At 48.0% G+C, this 18,950-nt stretch overlaps 1 protein-coding gene across 1 annotated transcript; it reads left to right on the top strand.

Annotated features, from left to right (window-relative positions):
• The first annotated feature begins 228 nt into the window (after positions 1-228).
• Positions 229-15,039, top strand: LOC116359816 (transmembrane protein 41A-B). Its single transcript, XM_031813580.1, has 5 exons — positions 229-486; positions 7,123-7,273; positions 10,428-10,589; positions 12,092-12,230; positions 14,269-15,039. The coding sequence occupies exons 1-5, from the start codon at positions 323-325 to the stop codon at positions 14,511-14,513; spliced, it is 861 nt and encodes a 286-aa protein (XP_031669440.1). The 5' UTR covers positions 229-322; the 3' UTR covers positions 14,514-15,039.
• The last annotated feature ends 3,911 nt before the right edge of the window (positions 15,040-18,950 follow it).

Raw genomic sequence — 18,950 nt, 5'->3', positions numbered from 1 at the left:
CAGAGAAACAAGATAATACCTTCACCAATGTCTGTTGTAGTGCAGAGAAACAAGCTTGTTGCCCAAAAACATATTTTGGTGTAAGGAGAGCCAACTGTAGTTCATAACATCAAGGTCCAGACAGTGATCCTCAATACTCTAGTCTGGTACTTGACCACCAGAGAACACGAGGCTGCCCTCTAGTGAAGACAGAGTTGAAAGCCTTCCAGGACCACAGGGCAACTGTCAGAAGTTATTCTGTGACGTTCACTTCTCAACACCGACACCGGGAGTCGGTCACCGAACAAGCCTTTCTGATAGGAGTTCGGTGTAGCGCGTAGCAATGGGCTCCATTTCGGGTTTATTATCTGTGGTAGGAGCGGCAACGTTATACCTCTATCTCCTGTCCACTTTCCTGCCGCCCGGACCGCAACATCTTCACCGGCGACATGCGGTGGAGTTAAACAACGAGAGCGCAGAGGGGGACGTGGAAGTTGTAGAGTACAGGTAGCCAGCCTCAACAGATCTACAGCTACAATTTGCCAGATGTCGCAAGACTTTTTTGTTGTTGCTATTAGCATAATAATTATAGGCTACAACAGCTGCCTGCTTGTACAATGACACTTTCTACGACATGTTTACGTATACAACTTGGCAAATAAGTCAATATATAGCCACTTCCACAGTGTTTTATTAGGGGTAATAATAGCATAGTGACATCACCATTTATGTAATAGATCTAATGTAACATTAAAGTCCCAGAGTGGTTATCTGTTGTAGGATTATGATGTTGATAAGTGTATTGACAGACGGCGCAGAGTCCATGGAGGTGCTGTCATAATCACTGCGTTTGGCAGCATCTCATTTCCCTCAGACGATCGCACGACTTTAAGTTATGAAAATGGCATCATCAAACACCTGACTTGTCAGTGTAGGCTAATTCAGAGGAAATGTTACAGCTGATTGCTGTTCTCTCAAAGTATTTGTCCTTGCCTGATGGTGTTGTGTGACAGGTGATTATATCACAGTAGTTCCTGTTTTCGATGATGTTCCTATAGGCCTAATCTAAACCCCTGTGTGTCTCATCCAGCCCCACCTTCTCTCCTATGTTTATGGTTTCTGCCCCAGTGGAGATCTGGCCGTGGCCTCTCTTGGTTGGCTCAGGTTCACTTGGCGTGAAATACTGTCCTCCTCAGTCTGATGAGTATGAGAACATACAGCTCTGATCTAACCCTGGACAGGACACACTTGTCTTGGTTGGCTTAGGTTCACTTGGCCTGAAATACTGTCCTCCTCAGTCTGATGAGTATGAGAACATACAGCTCTGATCTAACCCTGGACAGGTTGGCGTGATGCCATCGTCCCATCATATTTCATCCTCCCTAATTATAAAGGAGTTTCACGACCCTGCCGGCATGTTTATCAGGCCTGGACACTTCTATTAGAGAACAGACATCCAGAGGTGGATGGACGGCCTGGACAGGAGGACACCACTGGGTCTCTAGGGTCTCCTGCCAGGTCCACCACCGGACGGTTCTGATGAGGTGCTACCCAGGACAATACACTGGACACGGTGTGCTGAGAGATACACACCGGAAGGTTCTGATGAGGTGCTACCCAGGACATAACACTGGACACGGTGTGCAGATGGTTCTGATGAGGTGCTACCCAGGACATAACACTGGACACGGTGTGCTGAGAGATACACACCGGACGGTTCTGATGAGGTGCTACCCAGGACAATACACTGGACACGGTGTGCGGAAGGTTCTGATGAGGTGATACCCAGGACATAACACTGGACACGGGGTGTGCTGAGAGATACACATCTGAGATCCTAACCACAGTGGCTTTGCCTTCCATTCATCCCATACAGCTCAACAATTAGATGTGATACCAGCAGCTCAGGTTTCATGGTTTATGGTTCATTCTGTTTGCGTGTGTCTGTGTCACGGCTGAGGAGCCTGATACTTCCAGCATCGAAACTAGCAGAGGCAGAAATCCCAGAGCAAAAGCCGCTATTTCTGTCCCATATCCTGTTTCATACTCTCTCTCTCCTCCATCTGGAAACCTCTCCCTCTCATGCTGCACACGGGCACCAGCCATGCCCACTTCAGTCTGTGTTTGACCTGTCTATGATGTCAGATCAGGGTGTCCCCAGATTCCCAATACTCTAGAGAGTCAAGATTAGACGAGTCATACACCAGCAGACTGGGGGCTGAGAATTATGTCTTCCCTATATGACTACAACTACGTCTGTCTGTACTACGGCTGTCTGTACTATGGCTGTCTGTACTACGGCTGTCTGTACTACGGCTGTCTGTACTACGGCTGTCTGTACTACGGCTGTCTGTACTACGGCTGTCTGTACTACGGCTGTCTGTACTATGGCTGTCTACTACGGCTGTCTGTACTACGACTGTCTGTACTACGGCTGTCTGTACTACGGCTGTCTATACTATAGCTGTGTGTACTACGGCTGTCTATACTATAGCTGTGTGTACTACGGCTGTCTATACTATAGCTGTGTGTACTACGGCTGTCTATACTACGGCTGTCTGTACTATAGCTGTGTGTACTACGGCTGTCTGTACTATAGCTGTGTGTACTACGACTGTCTGTACTACGGCTGTGTGTACTATGGCTGTCTGTACTACGGCTGTCTGTACTACGACTGTCTGTACTACGGCTGTCTGTACTACGGCTGTCTGTACTATAGCTGTGTGTACTACGGCTGTCTATACTATAGCTGTGTGTACTACGACTGTCTGTACTACGGCTGTGTGTACTACGGCTGTCTATACTACGGCTGTCTGTACTATAGCTGTGTGTACTACGGCTGTCTGTACTATAGCTGTGTGTACTACGGCTGTCTGTACTATAGCTGTGTGTACTACGGCTGTCTGTACTACGACTGTCTGTACTACGGCTGTGTGTACTACGGCTGTCTGTACTACGGCTGTCTGTACTACGGCTGTCTATACTACAGCTGTGTGTACTACGGCTGTGTGTACTGATCAAATCAAATCAAATTTATTTATATAGCCCTTCGTACATCAGCTGATATCTCAAAGTGCTGTACAGAAACCCAGCCTAAAACCCCAAACAGCAAGCAATGCAGGTGTAGAAGCACGGTGGCTAGGAAAAACTCCCTAGAAAGGCCAATACCTAGGAAGAAACCTAGAGAGGAACCAGGCTATGTGGGGTGGCCAGTCCTCTTCTGGCTGTGCCGGGTGGAGATTATAACAGAACATGGCCAAGATGTTCAAATGTTCATAAATGACCAGCATGGTCGAATAATAATAAGGCAGAACAGTTGAAACTGGAGCAGCAGCACAGTCAGGTGGAAGTTGAAACTGGAGCAGCAGCATGGCCAGGTGGACTGGGGACAGCAAGGAGTCATCATGTCAGGTAGTCCTGGGGCATGGTCCTAGGGCTCAGGTCCTCCGAGAGAGAGAAAGAAAGAGAGAAGGAGAGAATTAGAGAACGCACACTTAGATTCACACAGGACACCGAATAGGACAGGAGAAGTACTCCAGATATAACAAACTGACCCCAGCCCCCCGACACATAAACTACTGCAGCATAAATACTGGAGGCTGAGACAGGAGGGGTCAGGAGACACTGTGGCCCCATCCGAGGACACCCCCGGACAGGGCCAAACAGGAAGGATATAACCCCACCCACTTTGCCAAAGCACAGCCCCCACACCACTAGAGGGATATCTTCAACCACCAACTTACCATCCTGAGACAAGGCTGAGTATAGCCCACAAAGATCTCCGCCACGGCACAACCCAAGGGGGGGGCACCAACCCAGACAGGATGACCACAACAGTGAATCAACCCACTCAGGTGACGCACCCCCTCCAGGGACGGCATGAGAGAGCCCCAGCAAGCCAGTGACTCAGCCCCTGTAATAGGGTTAGAGGCAGAGAATCCCAGTGGAAAGAGGGGAACCGGCCAGGCAGTGACAGCAAGGGCGGTTCGTTGCTCCAGAGCCTTTCCGTTCACCTTCCCACTCCTGGGCCAGACTACACTCAATCATATGACCCACCGAAGAGATGAGTCTTCAGTAAAGACTTAAAGGTTGAGACCGAGTTTGCGTCTCTGACATGGGTAGGCAGACCGTTCCATAAAAATGGAGCTCTATAGGAGAAAGCCCTGCCTCCAGCTGTTTGCTTAGAAATTCTAGGGACAATTAGGAGGCCTGCGTCTTGTGACCGTAGCGTACGTGTAGGTATGTATGGCAGGACCAAATCAGAGAGATAGGTAGGAGCAAGCCCATGTAATGCTTTGTAGGTTAGCAGTAAAACCTTGAAATCAGCCCTTGCTTTGACAGGAAGCCAGTGTAGAGAGGCTAGCACTGGAGTAATATGATCAAATTTTTTGGTTCTAGTCAGGATTCTAGCAGCCGTATTTAGCACTAACTGAAGTTTATTTAGTGCTTTATCCAGGTAGCCGGAAAATAGAGCATTGCAGTAGTCTAACCTAGAAGTGACAAAAGCATGGATTAATTTTTCTGCATCATTTTTGGACAGAAAGTTTCTGATTTTTGCAATGTTACGTAGATGAAAAAAAGCTGTCCTCGAAATGGTCTTGATATGTTCTTCAAAAGAGAGATCAGGGTCCAGAGTAACGCCGAGGTCCTTCACAGTTTTATTTGAGACGACTGTACAACCATTAAGATTAATTGTCAGATTCAACAGAAGATCTCTTTGTTTCTTGGGACCTAGAACAAGCATCTCTGTTTTGTCTGAGTTTAATAGTAGAACGTTTGCAGCCATCCACTTCCTTATGTCTGAAACACATGCTTCTAGCGAGGGCAATTTTGGGGCTTCACCATGTTTCATTGAAATGTACAGCTGTGTGTCATCCGCATAGCAGTGAAAGTTTACATTATGTTTTCGAATAACATCCCCAAGAGGTAAAATATATAGTGAAAACAATAGTGGTCCTAAAACGGAACCTTGAGGAACACCGAAATTTACTGTTGATTTGTCAGAGGACAAACCATTCACAGAGACAAACTGATATCTTTCCGACAGATAAGATCTAAGGCTACGGCTGTGTGTACTACGACTGTCTGTACTACGGCTGTCTGTACTACGGCTGTCTGTACTACGGCTGTCTGTACTACGACTGTCTGTACTACGACTGTCTGTACTACGGCTGTCTGTACTACGGCTGTCTGTACTACGGCTGTCTGTACTACGGCTGTCTGTACTACGGCTGTCTATACTATAGCTGTGTGTACTACGGCTGTCTATACTACGGCTGTGTGTACTATGGCTGTCTGTACTACGGCTGTCTGTACTACGGCTGTCTGTACTACGGCTGTCTATACTACAGCTGTGTGTACTACGGCTGTCTATACTACGGCTGTCTGTACTATAGCTGTGTGTACTACGGCTGTCTGTACTACAGCTGTGTGTACTACGGCTGTCTGTACTACGACTGTCTGTACTACGGCTGTCTGTACTACGGCTGTCTGTACTACGGCTGTCTGTACTACGGCTGTCTGTACTACGGCTGTCTGTACTACGGCTGTGTGTACTACGGATGTCTGTACTACGGCTGTCTGTACTACAGCTGTCTGTACTACAGCTGTCTGTACTACGGCTGTCTGTACTACGGCTGTCTGTACTACTGTTGTCTGTACTACGGCTGTGTGTACTACGGCTGTCTGTACTACGGCTGTCTGTACTACGACTGTCTGTACTACGGCTGTCTGTACTACGGCTGTGTGTACTACAGCTGTCTGTACTACGACTGTCTGTACTACGACTGTGTGTACTACGGCTGTCTGTACTACGGCTGTCTGTACTACGGCTGTCTGTACTACGGCTGTGTGTACTACGACTGTCTGTACTACGACTGTCTGTACTACGACTGTGTGTACTACGGCTGTCTGTACTACGGCTGTCTGTACTACGACTGTCTGTACTACGGCTGTGTATACTACGGCTGTGTGTACTACGGCTGTGTGTACTACGGCTGTGTGTACTACGGCTGTCTGTACTACGGCTGTCTGTACTACGGCTGTCTGTACTATGGCTGTCTGTACTATGGCTGTCTGTACTATGGCTGTCTATACTACGGCTGTGTGTACTACGGCTGTCTGTACTACGGCTGTCTGTACTACGGCTGTCTGTACTATGGCTGTCTATACTACGGCTGTGTGTACTACGGCTGTGTGTACTATAGCTGTGTGTACTACGGCTGTCTGTACTACGGCTGTCTGTACTATGGCTGTGTGTACTACGGCTGTGTGTACTACGGCTGTCTGTACTACGGCTGTGTGTACTACGGCTGTCTGTACTATGGCTGTGTGTACTATGACTGTGTGTACTATGGCTGTGTGTACTACGGCCATAGTATATACAGCCGTAGTATATGTATATACAGCCGTAGTATGTCTGTACTGTGTGTACTATGGCTGGCTATAACCTATAACCCCTTCCTATAACCTATAACCCCTTCCTGAAATCTATAACCCCTTCCTGAAACCTATAACCCCTTCCTGAAACCTATAACCCCTTCCTGAAACCTATAACCCCTTCCTATAACCTATAACCCCTTCCTATAACCGATAACCCCTTCCTATAACCTATAACCCCTTCCTGTAACCTATAACCCCTTCCTATAACCTATAACCCCTTCCTGTAACCTATAACCCCTTCCTATAACCGATAACCCCTTCCTATAACCGATAACCCCTTCCTATAACCCCTTCCTGTAACCTATAACCCTTTTCTGTAACCCCTTCCTATAACCTATAACCCCTTCCTATAACCTATAACCCCTTCCTATGACCTACAACCCCTTCCTATGACCTATAACCCCTTCCTATGACCTATAACCCCTTCCTATAATTTATAACCTATAACCCCTTCCTATAACTTATAACCTATAACCCCTTTCTATGACCTATAACCCCTTCCTATAACCCCGTCCTATGACCTATAACCCCGTCCTATGACCTATAACCCCTTCCTATGGCCTTCGCCTGTGTTACCTTTAATGCTCTGTCCTCAATTCCCGTTTGAAGAAACAGTAACTAGGTGACAATATTTAGGTCTAAATCTGACACTAGTACTAGGAACCATGTTATCTGATGTTGCTGGTGTTTGTTTCCTTCCAGACTGAAGTTCCCGTCGGACCTGGATGAGTTGAGGGAGCTGGCTGAGATGTTGCAGTTCTATAAGACAGAACACACAGGCTACGTGGTGCTGCTGTTCTGTAGTGCCTACATCTACAAACAGTCCTTCGCCATCCCTGGCTCCTCCTTCCTGGTAAGAGAGACTAACATTACACCCATCCATGGAACACACACTTTGTTTCCATGAACCTTTGACCCTAAAGACCAGAACCTCCATCCATGGAACACACACGTTGTTTCCATTAACCTATGACCCTAAGACTAGAACCTCCATCCATGGAACACACACACACTTTGTTTCCATGAACCGATGACCCTAAGACTAGAACCTCCATCCATGGAACACACACACACTTTGTTTCCATGAACCGATGACCCTAAAGACCAGAACCTCCATCCATGGAACACACACACACTTTGTTTCCATGAACCTATGACCCTAAGACCAGAACCTCCATCCATGGTCAGAACAGCCTCCTGACCCTCACCAGTAGGGGTGTAAAGTACTGAAGTAAAAATACTTTGAAGTACTACTTAAGTCGTTTTTTGGGGTATCTGTACTTTACTATTTATATTTTCGGACAACTTTTACTTCACTACATTCCTAAAGAAAATGATGTACTTTTTTACTCCATACATTTTCCCTGACACCCACAAGTACTAGTTACATGTTGAATGCTTAGCAGGACAGGAAAATGGTCCAATTCACACTTTTCCCTACTGCCTCTGATCTGGCGGACTCACTAAACACACATGCTGCATTTGTAAATAATGTCGGAGTGTTGGAGTGATGGAGTGTTGGAGTGATGGAGTGATGGAGTGTTGGAGTGTGGGAGTGATGGAGTGTTGGAGTGATGGAGTGTTGGAGTGATGGAGTGTGGGAGTGTTGGAGTGTTGGAGTGATGGAGTGTTGGAGTGTGGGAGTGATGGAGTGTGGGAGTGATGGAGTGTTGGAGTGATGGAGTGTGGGAGTGATGGAGTGTGGGAGTGATGGAGTGTCAGAGTGATGGAGTGTTGAAGTGATGGAGTGTGGGAGTGATGGAGTGTTGGAGTGATGGAGTGATGGAGTGTGGGAGTGATGGAGTGTGGGAGTGATGGAGTGTCAGAGTGATGGAGTGTTGAAGTGATGGAGTGTGGGAGTGATGGAGTGTCAGAGTGATGGAGTGTTGGAGTGTGGGAGTGATGGAGTGTGGGAGTGATGGAGTGTTGGAGTGATGGAGTGTGGGAGTGATGGAGTGTGGGAGTGTTGGAGTGTTGGAGTGATGGAGTGTTGGAGTGTGGGAGTGATGGAGTGTGGGAGTGATGGAGTGTTGGAGTGATGGAGTGTGGGAGTGATGGAGTGTGGGAGTGATGGAGTGTCAGAGTGATGGAGTGTTGAAGTGATGGAGTGTGGGAGTGATGGAGTGTTGGAGTGATGGAGTGTGGGAGTGATGGAGTGTTGGAGTGATGGAGTGTTGGAGTGATGGAGTGTGGGAGTGTTGGAGTGTGGGAGTGTTGGAGTGTGGGAGTGATGGAGTGTGGGAGTGATGGAGTGTGGGAGTGTTGGAGTGTGGGAGTGATGGAGTGTCAGAGTGATGGAGTGTTGAAGTGATGGAGTGTGGGAGTGATGGAGTGTTGGAGTGATGGAGTGTGGGAGTGATGGAGTGTTGGAGTGTCAGAGGGTTGGAGTGTGGGAGTGTCAGAATGTGGGAGTGATGGAGTGTTGGAGTGATGGAGTGTTGGAGTGATGGAGTGTCAGAGTGATGGAGTGTGGGAGTGATGGAGTGTCAGAGTGATGGAGTGATGCAGTGTCAGAGTGTGGGAGTGATGGAGTGTCAGAGTGATGGAGTGTTGGAGTGTCAGAGTGATGGAGTGTGGGAGTGTCAGAGTGATGGAGTGTCAGAGTGATGGAGTGTGGGAGTGTCAGAGTGTCAGAGTGATGGAGTGTGGGAGTGTCAGAGTGATGGAGTGTCAGAGTGATGGAGTGTGGGAGTGTCAGAGTGATGGAGTGTGGGAGTGTTGGAGTGATGGAGTGTTGGAGTGTGGGAGTGTTGGAGTGTGGGAGTGATGGAGGGTTGGAGTGTGGGAGTGTCAGAGTGTGGGAGTGATGGAGTGTTGGAGTGATGGAGTGTTGGAGTGATGGAGTGATGGAGTGTCAGAGTGATGGAGTGTTGGAGTGATGGAGTGTCAGAGTGATGGAGTGTCAGAGTGATGGAGTGATGCAGTGTCAGAGTGTGGGAGTGATGGAGTGTTGGAGTGTCAGAGTGATGGAGTGATGCAGTGTCAGAGTGATGGAGTGTTGGAGTGTCAGAGTGTGAGTGATGGAGTGTTGGAGTGTGGGAGTGATGGAGTGTCAGAGTGATGGAGTGATGCAGTGTCAGAGTGTGGGAGTGTGGGAGTGATGGAGTGTGGGAGTGTTGGAGTGTTGGAGTGATGGAGTGTTGGAGTGTGTGAGTGTCGGAGTGATGGAGTGTTGGAGTGATGGAGTGTTGGAGTGATGGAGTGTGGGAGTGTGGGAGTGTGGGAGTTTGGGAGTGTGGGAGTGATGGAGTGTTGGAGTTTGGGAGTGTGTGAGTGTTGGAGTGTTGGAGTGATGGAGTGTTGGAGTGATGGAGTGTGGGAGTTTGGGAGTGTGGGAGTGATGGAGTGATGGAGTGTTGGAGTTTGGGAGTGTGTGAGTGTTGGAGTGTTGGAGTGATGGAGTGTTGGAGTGATGGAGTGTGTGAGTGTTGGAGTGTTGGAGTGATGGAGTGTTGGAGTGATGGAGTGTTGGAGTGTTGGAGTGTGGGAGTTTGGGAGTGATGGAGTGTGTGAGTGTGTGAGTGTGGGAGTGTGTGAGTGTGTGAGTGTGGGAGTGTGTGAGTGTGTGAGTGTTGGAGTGTTGGAGTGTGGGAGTGTGTGAGTGTGGGAGTGTTGGAGTGTGTGAGTGTGGGAGTGTTGGAGTGTGTGAGTGTGGGAGTGTGGGAGTGTGTGAGTGTGGGAGTGTGGGAGTGTGTGAGTGTGGGAGTGTGGGAGTGTGGGAGTGTGGGAGTGTGGGATAGTGACCCTGGCTATCTGTAGATAAACAAACTAGAACATTGTGTGGTTTGCTTAATATAAGCATTTTGAAATGATTTATGTTTTCAGTTAACTTTTGGTACTTAAGTATATTTAAATATCATATACTTTGACTTTTACTCAAGTAGTATTTTACTGGGTGTCTTTCACTTAAGTCATTTTCTATGAAGATATCTTTACTTTTCCTCAAGTATGACAATTGGGTACTGTTCCCACCACTGCACACCATGCTCCTCCCCTGTGCTTCCCAGAACATGCTGGCGGGGGCGCTGTTTGGTCCATGGCAGGGTCTGGTCCTGGCCTGTCTTCTGACCACCACCGGCTCTACCTTCTGTTACCTGCTCTCTGCTGCCTTCGGGAAGAGCTACGTCACACGCCTGTTCCCTGACAAGGTGGACATGCTGCAGAATAAGGTGTGACAGAGAGACAGAGTATGTTGTTCCACTCCACAGTACCATGGGGTTGTTGGAGGAGGACTGGGGTGGGGGGGGGGGGGGGGGGGGGTACAGGACCCTTCCTTTGCCACATGTCCTTTGATTACAATTCTCTAAAGATAGACTAGAGGGGTGTGTGTGTGTGTGTCTCCTCTTACAATGTCATTGGCTTACACATTAGGTTAGACAGGTGTAACAGATGACCAGTGAGGAGCAGAAGACTGGTCTGATCACCAGTATAACAGATGACCAGAAGACTGGTCTGATCACCAGTATAACAGATGACCAGAAGACTGGTCTGATCACCAGTATAACAGATGACCAGAAGACTGGTCTGATCACCAGTGTACCAGATGTGATCGTACTTCGTAACTCTCTTGGGTTTTTGGTTTGTAAAGAAAAGACTGTCCAGCCAGCTGATTGGTGATTAATAGACACCAGGAAATACATGTTCAGGACAACAGTATGTTGATCGCTGCAGATTTGTGAATCGTCTGTTGGCATGGAAATAACTGAATTAGAGCATGCTGGGTAACTCTCTCTTATAGAAAAGTGCATCCCAGGAAGCCACCAATATCTAACAGGTACTGTACACAAATATACACTGAACTAAAATATAAACACAACATGTATGCATAAACACAAAAGTGTCATGAGCTGAAATAAGATCCCAGACATTTTCCATACGCACGAAAAGCGTATTTTTCTCAAATGTTGTACGCATATTTGTTTATAACCCTGTTAGTGAGCATTTCTCCTTTGACAAGATAATCCATCCACCTGACAGGTGTGGCATATCAAAAAACTGATTAAACAGCATGATCATTACAAATGTGCACCTTGTGCTGGGGGACAATAAAAGGCCATAGAAGTATATAATGTATAAAATGCACTATTTCAGAATGTGACCTCCCCCTATCTGCAAGCATGACCTATGACACCACCTCATTGATATGTAAATTCAACCGACCAATAGGAATACATAAACAGTGACAAGGGAAACATAACTACGCGTGTTACACAGGATAAGAATGCAGAATGCCATGTGTTCTTTTACAGTGTTGGGACTTTAGTAATATCCCTCCAATCATTCATTAATAAGTACATTTAAAATGACAGTTCTCTCTTCCTCTTACCTCCTGCTCTCTCCTTCCCTCTCTACCTCCTTCGTTCTCCCACCCCTCCTCCTTCCCCCTCTACCTCATCCGTTCACCCACCCCCTCTCCTTCCCCATCTACCTCATCCGTTCTCCCACCCCCTCTCCTTCCCCGTCTACCTCATCCGTTCTCCCACCCCCTCTCTACCTCCTCCCACGCTCCCTCTCTACCTCCTCCTCTCTCCTTCCCTCTCTACCTCCTCCTCTCTCCTTCCCTCTACCTTCTTCGTTCTCCCACCCCCTCTCCCATGCCCTCTCTACCTCCTCTACCACCCTCTCTCTACCTCCTCCTCTCCCATGCCCTCTCCTTCCCTCTCTCTGTCAGGTGGAGGAGAACCGTAGCAGTCTGTTCTTCTTCCTCCTGTTCCTGCGGTTCTTCCCCATGACTCCTAACTGGTTCCTGAACGTGACGTCCCCCATCCTCAACATCCCTGTCTCCATGTTCTTCTTCTCCGTACTCATCGGTGAGAAGCAGCACTGCCACACAACACACAGGACTATTATATAATACTACTGAGAATGACATGAAACGTCATTTTGCTTAAGACGTGAAGACTTACATTAGCTTACTAAGTTTATGTCTAGGCTTTATTTCAGAAGGCTAAAACAGTCTCACCCTTGTTACATTGAAGTACTGCTATAACATGTCATTAATTAACAAATCATGTCCACCGTTACTGTTCCGAACTCTCCCTCCTCCCATATTGCCTTTAGCTCAGCGGTCTAACCCAGTCTCTCCTCTCCTTCATCAGGTCTAGTGTTTATCTAGGAGGTCTAACCCAGTCTCTCCTCTCCTTCACCAGGTCTAGTGTTTATCTAGGAGGTCTAACTCCGTCTCTCCTCTCCTTCATCAGGTCTAGTGTTTATCTAGGAGGTCTAACTCCGTCTCTCCTTCCCCAGGTCTACTGTTTATCTAGGAGATCTAACTCCGTCTCTATTTCATCAGGTCTAGTGTTTATCTAGGAGGTCTAACTCCGTCTCTCCTTCCCCAGGTCTACTGTTTATCTAGGAGATCTAACTCCGTCTCTATTTCATCAGGTCTAGTGTTTATCTAGGAGGTCTAACTCCATCTCTCCTTCCCCAGGTCTACTGTTTATCTAGGAGATCTAACTCCGTCTCTATTTCATCAGGTCTAGTGTTTATCTAGGAGGTCTAACTCCGTCTCTCCTTCCCCAGGTCTACTGTTTATCTAGGAGATCTAACTCCGTCTCTATTTCATCAGGTCTAGTGTTTATCTAGGAGGTCTAACTCCATCTCTCCTTCCCCAGGTCTAGTGTTTATCTAGGAGGTCTAACCCAGTCTCTCCTCTCCTTCCCCAGGTCTAGTGTTTATCTAGGAGGTCTAACTCAGTCTCTCCTTCCCTAGGTCTAGTGTTTATCTAGGAGGTCTAACCCAGTCTCTCCTTCATCAGGTCTAGTGTTTATCTAGGAGGTCTAACTCCGTCTCTCCTCTCCTTCCCCAGGTCTAGTGTTTATCTAGGAGGTCTAACCCAGTCTCTCCTCTCCTTCATCAGGTCTAGTGTTTATCTAGGAGGTCTAACCCAGTCTCTCCTCTCCTTCCCCAGGTCTAGTGTTTATCTAGGAGGTCTAACCCAGTCTCTCCTTCCCCAGGTCTAGTGTTTATCTAGGAGGTCTAACCCAGTCTCTCCTTCCCCAGGTCTAGTGTTTATCTAGGAGGTCTAACCCAGTCTCTCCTTCCCCAGGTCTAGTGTTTATCTAGGAGGTCTAACCCAGTCTCTCCTTCCCCAGGTCTAGTGTTTATCTAGGAGGTCTAACCCAGTCTCTCCTTCCCCAGGTCTAGTGTTTATCTAGGAGGTCTAACCCAGTCTCTCCTCTCCTTCCCCAGGTCTAGTGTTTATCTAGGAGGTCTAACCCAGTCTCTCCTTCCCCAGGTCTAGTGTTTATCTAGGAGGTCTAACCCAGTCTCTCCTCTCCTTCCCCAGGTCTAGTGTTTATCTAGGAGGTCTAACCCAGTCTCTCCTCTCCTTCATCAGGTCTAGTGTTTATCTAGGAGGTCTAACCCAGTCTCTCCTTCCCCAGGTCTAGTGTTTATCTAGGAGGTCTAACCCAGTCTCTCCTCTCCTTCCCCAGGTCTAGTGTTTATCTAGGAGGTCTAACCCAGTCTCTCCTTCCCCAGGTCTAGTGTTTATCTAGGAGTTCTAACCCAGTCTCTCCTTCCCCAGGTCTAGTGTTTATCTAGGAGGTCTAACCCAGTCTCTCCTTCCCCAGGTCTAGTGTTTATCTAGGAGGTCTAACCCAGTCTCTCCTTCCCCAGGTCTAGTGTTTATCTAGGAGGTCTAACCCACTCTCCTTTCCCAGGTCTAGTGTTTATCTAGGAGGTCTAACTCAGTCTCTCCTTCCCCAGGTCTAGTGTTTATCTAGGAGGTCTAACCCAGTCTCTCCTTCCCCAGGTCTAGTGTTTATCTAGGAGGTCTAACCCAGTCTCTCCTTCCCCAGGTCTAGTGTTTATCTAGGAGGTCTAACTCAGTCTCTCCGTCATCAGGTCTGATCCCGTATAACTTCATCTGCGTGCGGACTGGCTCCATCCTGTCAGAGATCTCTTCCCTGGACGATATCTTCTCCTGGGGGACGCTGCTACAGCTGTTGGCCATCGCCTGTGTGGCCCTGCTTCCCGGAGCCCTTATCAAGCTCTACAGCCAGAACCACCTCCAACTGGACGGGCTGCAGCAGAATGGACGACACAGACAGAACCAGGGACAAGCAGCTGACGACAGAAAGAGGAGATGACCCTGCTGAAATACAGCCATGCTGGGTCTGATTGACCTTGACTGACCACGCTGGACTGGATTGGCCTCCACCACTACAGCTTTACGCAGAGGAGTTTATAGACTTTGTTCCAGGGGGAGAGAAACGTCTTAACTGACACTATGCCGAGGATACTTAAAGGTCATGAACAGTCGTGTTTTTCATGAAATCTGATGATATTTGGATGAAACCAGATCAAAGTATGATGACCAAAGTATGAAAAAATGAGTGTTTCTCCTACATTGATCAAGGTTGGACATAAAGATACTGGTCCCCCCCCCCCATGTCAAACACTTAGATTCAGGATTATTAAGGGAAAAGGGGTGACATCACCCTAACTCATTTTAATACACCAATGGTAACATGATATTCTCTTACCTCATTTAAATAAGTACCGCTTTGTAACCAACTTCGGAGGAGTGTTTGTGGAGGGGTGTGGTTTATACAGCTACTCTACTGGTGCCTGTAAGGTGTCATCAAATATAATTAAAAGTTTACACTATTCATCTATGGTAAAGACACTCGTGTCACCTTTTATCTGTGTCTGGTGTTATCTAGTTACTGGTTAGCTGGGTCTTCATCTGTGTCTGGTGTTATCTAGTTACTGGTTAGCTAGGTCTTCATCTGTGTCTGATGTCTCAGTTCTGTAGTGTAAACCACAGGCCATACAGGGTAACAGTCCTGTAGTGTAAACCACAGGCCATACAGGGTAACAGTACTGTAGTGTAAACCAGGCCATACAGGGTAACAGTACTGTAGTGTAAACCACAGGCCATACAGGGTAACAGTACTGTAGTGTAAACCACAGGCCATACAGGGTAACAGTCCTGTAGTGTAAACCACAGGCCATACAGGGTAACAGTACTGTAGTGTAAACCAGGCCATACAGGGTCACAGTACTGTAGTGTAAACCAGGCCATACAGGGTAACAGTACTGTAGTGTAAACCACAGGCCATACAGGGTAACAGTACTGTAGTGTAAACCACAGGCCATACAGGGTAACAGTACTGTAGTGTAAACCAGGCCATACAGGGTAACAGTACTGTAGTGTAAACCACAGGCCATACAGGGTAACAGTACTGTAGTGTAAACCACAGGCCATACAGGGTAACAGTACTGTAGTGTAAACCAGGCCATACAGGGTAACAGTACTGTAGTGTAAACCAGGCCATACAGGGTCACAGTACTGTAGTGTAAACCACAGGCCATACAGGGTAACAGTACTGTAGTGTAAACCACAGGCCATACAGGGTAACAGTACTGTAGTGTAAACCACAGGCCATACAGGGTAACAGTCCTGTAGTGTAAACCACAGGCCATACAGGGTAACAGTCCTGTAGTGTAAACCACAGGCCATACAGGGTAACAGTACTGTAGTGTAAACCACAGGCCATACAGGGTAACAGTACTGTAGTGAAAACCACAGGCCATACAGGGTAACAGTACTGTAGTGTAAACCACAGGCCATACAGGGTAACAGTACTGTAGTGTCACCCAGTCAGTCACCCAGTCAGTCAGTCACCCAGTCAGTCAGTCACCCACCCACCCAGTCAGTCACCCACCCATCCAGTCAGTCACCCACCCACCCATCCAGTCAGTCACCCACCCATCTAGTCAGTCACCCACCCCTCCAGTCAGTCACCCACCCATCCAGTCACCCACCCACCCATCCAGTCACCCATCCAGTCAGTCACCCACCCATCCAGTCAGTCAGCCCATCAGAGGTAGACAGCCCATCAGCATCAGTGATTTTCAATGAAAATACCACATTCAACCAGTAATAATACACACAGCCACTCATCCTACAAGGCTGAGGCAGTCAGGATAAACACACAGCACCTCATCCTACAAGGCCGAGGCAGTCAGGCTAAACACACAGCACCTCATCCTACAAGGCTGAGGCAGTCAGGCTAAACACACAGCCACTATTCCTACAAGGCTGAGGCAGTCAGGCTAAACACACAGCACCTCATCCTACAAGGCTGAGGCAGTCAGGCTAAACACACAGCACCTCATCCTACAAGGCTGAGGCAGTCAGGCTAAACACACAGCACCTCATCCTACAAGGCTGAGGCAGTCAGGATAAACACACAGCACCTCAGTCACTTAACATCAACACTTTGTTTCTCCAGATAATTGAAGGTAGACTCTGCAAAGGAACATCATCAAACACAGCGGGGTCACTTCCTGCTTAAAGTCACACCGCCGGGTCACTTCCTGCTTAAAGTCAGACTACAACAACAACACCACAATTCCTATGTGAGGGGCAATTTAAACAAGAGTATCAGTGATAAGTGCAAAAACTCACTAACCTGCTTGTTAATACTCAACGACATTAGTATCACATTGATAAAACACACCAGAGCATTTTTTTAACCTTTATTTTACTAGGCAAGTCAGTTAAGAACAAATTCTTATTTTCAATGACGGCCTAGGAACAGTGGGTTAACTGCCTGTTCAGGGGCAGAACGACAGATTTGTACCTTGTCAGCTCAGGGGTTTGAACTCACAACCTTCCGGTTACTAGTCCAATGTTCTAACCACTAGGCTACACTGCCGCCCCAAATGATGTGTCACAGACCAGCTGTACCTCACTGCTAAAGCTTTGTCTTAGTTGAGCCAGACAGGCTGACCGTACTGGTACAGCTTGGTCTTAGTTGAGCCAGACAGGCTGACCGTACTGGTACTGCTAAAGCTTGGTCTTAGTTGAGCCAGACGGGCTGACCGTACTGGTACTGCTAAAGCTTGGTCTTAGTTGAGTCAGACAGGCTGACCGTACTGGTACAGCTTGGTCTTAGTTGAGCCAGACGGGCTGACCGTACTGGTACAGCTTGGTCTTAGTTGAGCCAGACGGGCTGACCGTACTGGTACTGCTTGGTCTTAGTTGAGTCAGACAGGCTGACTGTACTGGGTACAGCTTGGTCTTAGTTGAGCCAGACAGGCTGACCGTACTGGTACAGCTTGGTCTTAGTTGAGTCAGACAGGCTGACTGTACTGGGTACAGCTTGGTCTTAGTTGAGCCAGACGGGCTGACCGTACTGGTACAGCTTGGTCTTAGTTGAGTCAGACAGGCTGACTGTACTGGGTACAGCTTGGTCTTAGTTGAGCCAGACAGGCTGCCGTACTGGTACAGCTTGGTCTTAGTTGAGTCAGACAGGCTGACTGTACTGGGTACAGCTTGGTCTTAGTTGAGCCAGACAGGCTGACTGTACTGGTACAGCTTGGTCTTAGTTGAGCCAGACAGGCTGACCGTACTGGTGCAGCTTGGTCTTAGTTGAGCCAGACAGGCTGACCGTACTGGTACAGCTTGGTCTTAGTTGAGCCAGACAGGCTGACCAGCTTGGTCTTAGTTGAGCCAGACAGGCTGACCAGCTTGGTCTTAGTTGAGTCAGACAGGCTGACTGTACTGGGTACAGCTTGGTCTTAGTTGAGCCAGACAGGCTGACCGTACTGGTACAGCTTGGTCTTAGTTGAGTCAGACAGGCTGACTGTACTGGTACAGCTTGGTCTTAGTTGAGCCAGACGGGCTGACCGTACTGGTACTGGTACAGCTTGGTCTTAGTTGAGCCAGACAGGCTGACCGTACTGCGTAACATAACAGTGGAAAGACGTTTAAATCTTCACGGACGTCCATTACAACAGTATTACAGACGTCTTACAAAACAACACGGCAGTTCAGTTGCATATGAAATAGTTGAATAGTCTCAGTGCAACATTTCAGTCAGTGCAGACTTCTCTATGTCATGCAAAGAAGTCTCTCTGTGATACTGGAGCTGGTTGTGGATTTGATTGGTTCAGCTGGGATAGTAGCTGACTCAGGATGCACACACCGGCCACTTAAATGGCACACTATTCCCTTCATTGACCAGAGCCCTGTTCCCTTCACAGTGCACTACTCTTGACCAGAGCCCTGTTCCCTCCACAGTGCACTACTCTTGACGAGAGCCCTGTTCCCTTCATAGTGCACTACTCTTGACCAGAGCCCTGTTCCCTTCATAGTGCACTACTCTTGACCAGAGCCCTGTTCCCTTCATAGTGCACTACTCTTGACCAGAGCCCTATTCCCTTCATAGTGCACTACTCTTGACCAGAGCCCTGTTCCCTTCATAGTGCACTACTCTTGACCAGAGCCCTGTTCCCTTCATAGTGCACTACTCTTGACCAGAGCCCTATTCCCTTCATAGTGCACTACTCTCGACCAGAGCCCTGTTCCCTTCATAGTGCACTACTCTTGACCAGAGCCCTATTCCCTTCATAGTGCACTACTCTCGACCAGAGCCCTGTTCCCTTCATAGTGCACTACTCTTGACCAGAGCCCTATTCCCTTCATAGTGCACTACTCTCGACCAGAGCCCTGTTCCCTTCATAGTGCACTACTCTTGACCAGAGCCCTGTTCCCTTCATAGTGCACTACTCTT

Source organism: Oncorhynchus kisutch, unplaced genomic scaffold, assembly GCF_002021735.2.
Source record: "Oncorhynchus kisutch isolate 150728-3 unplaced genomic scaffold, Okis_V2 Okis05a-Okis16b_hom, whole genome shotgun sequence".
NCBI classification, from domain to species: Eukaryota; Metazoa; Chordata; class Actinopteri; order Salmoniformes; family Salmonidae; genus Oncorhynchus; species Oncorhynchus kisutch.
Note: the sequence above shows the minus strand (reverse complement) of the source record. Positions and strands in the feature narration are given on the sequence as shown.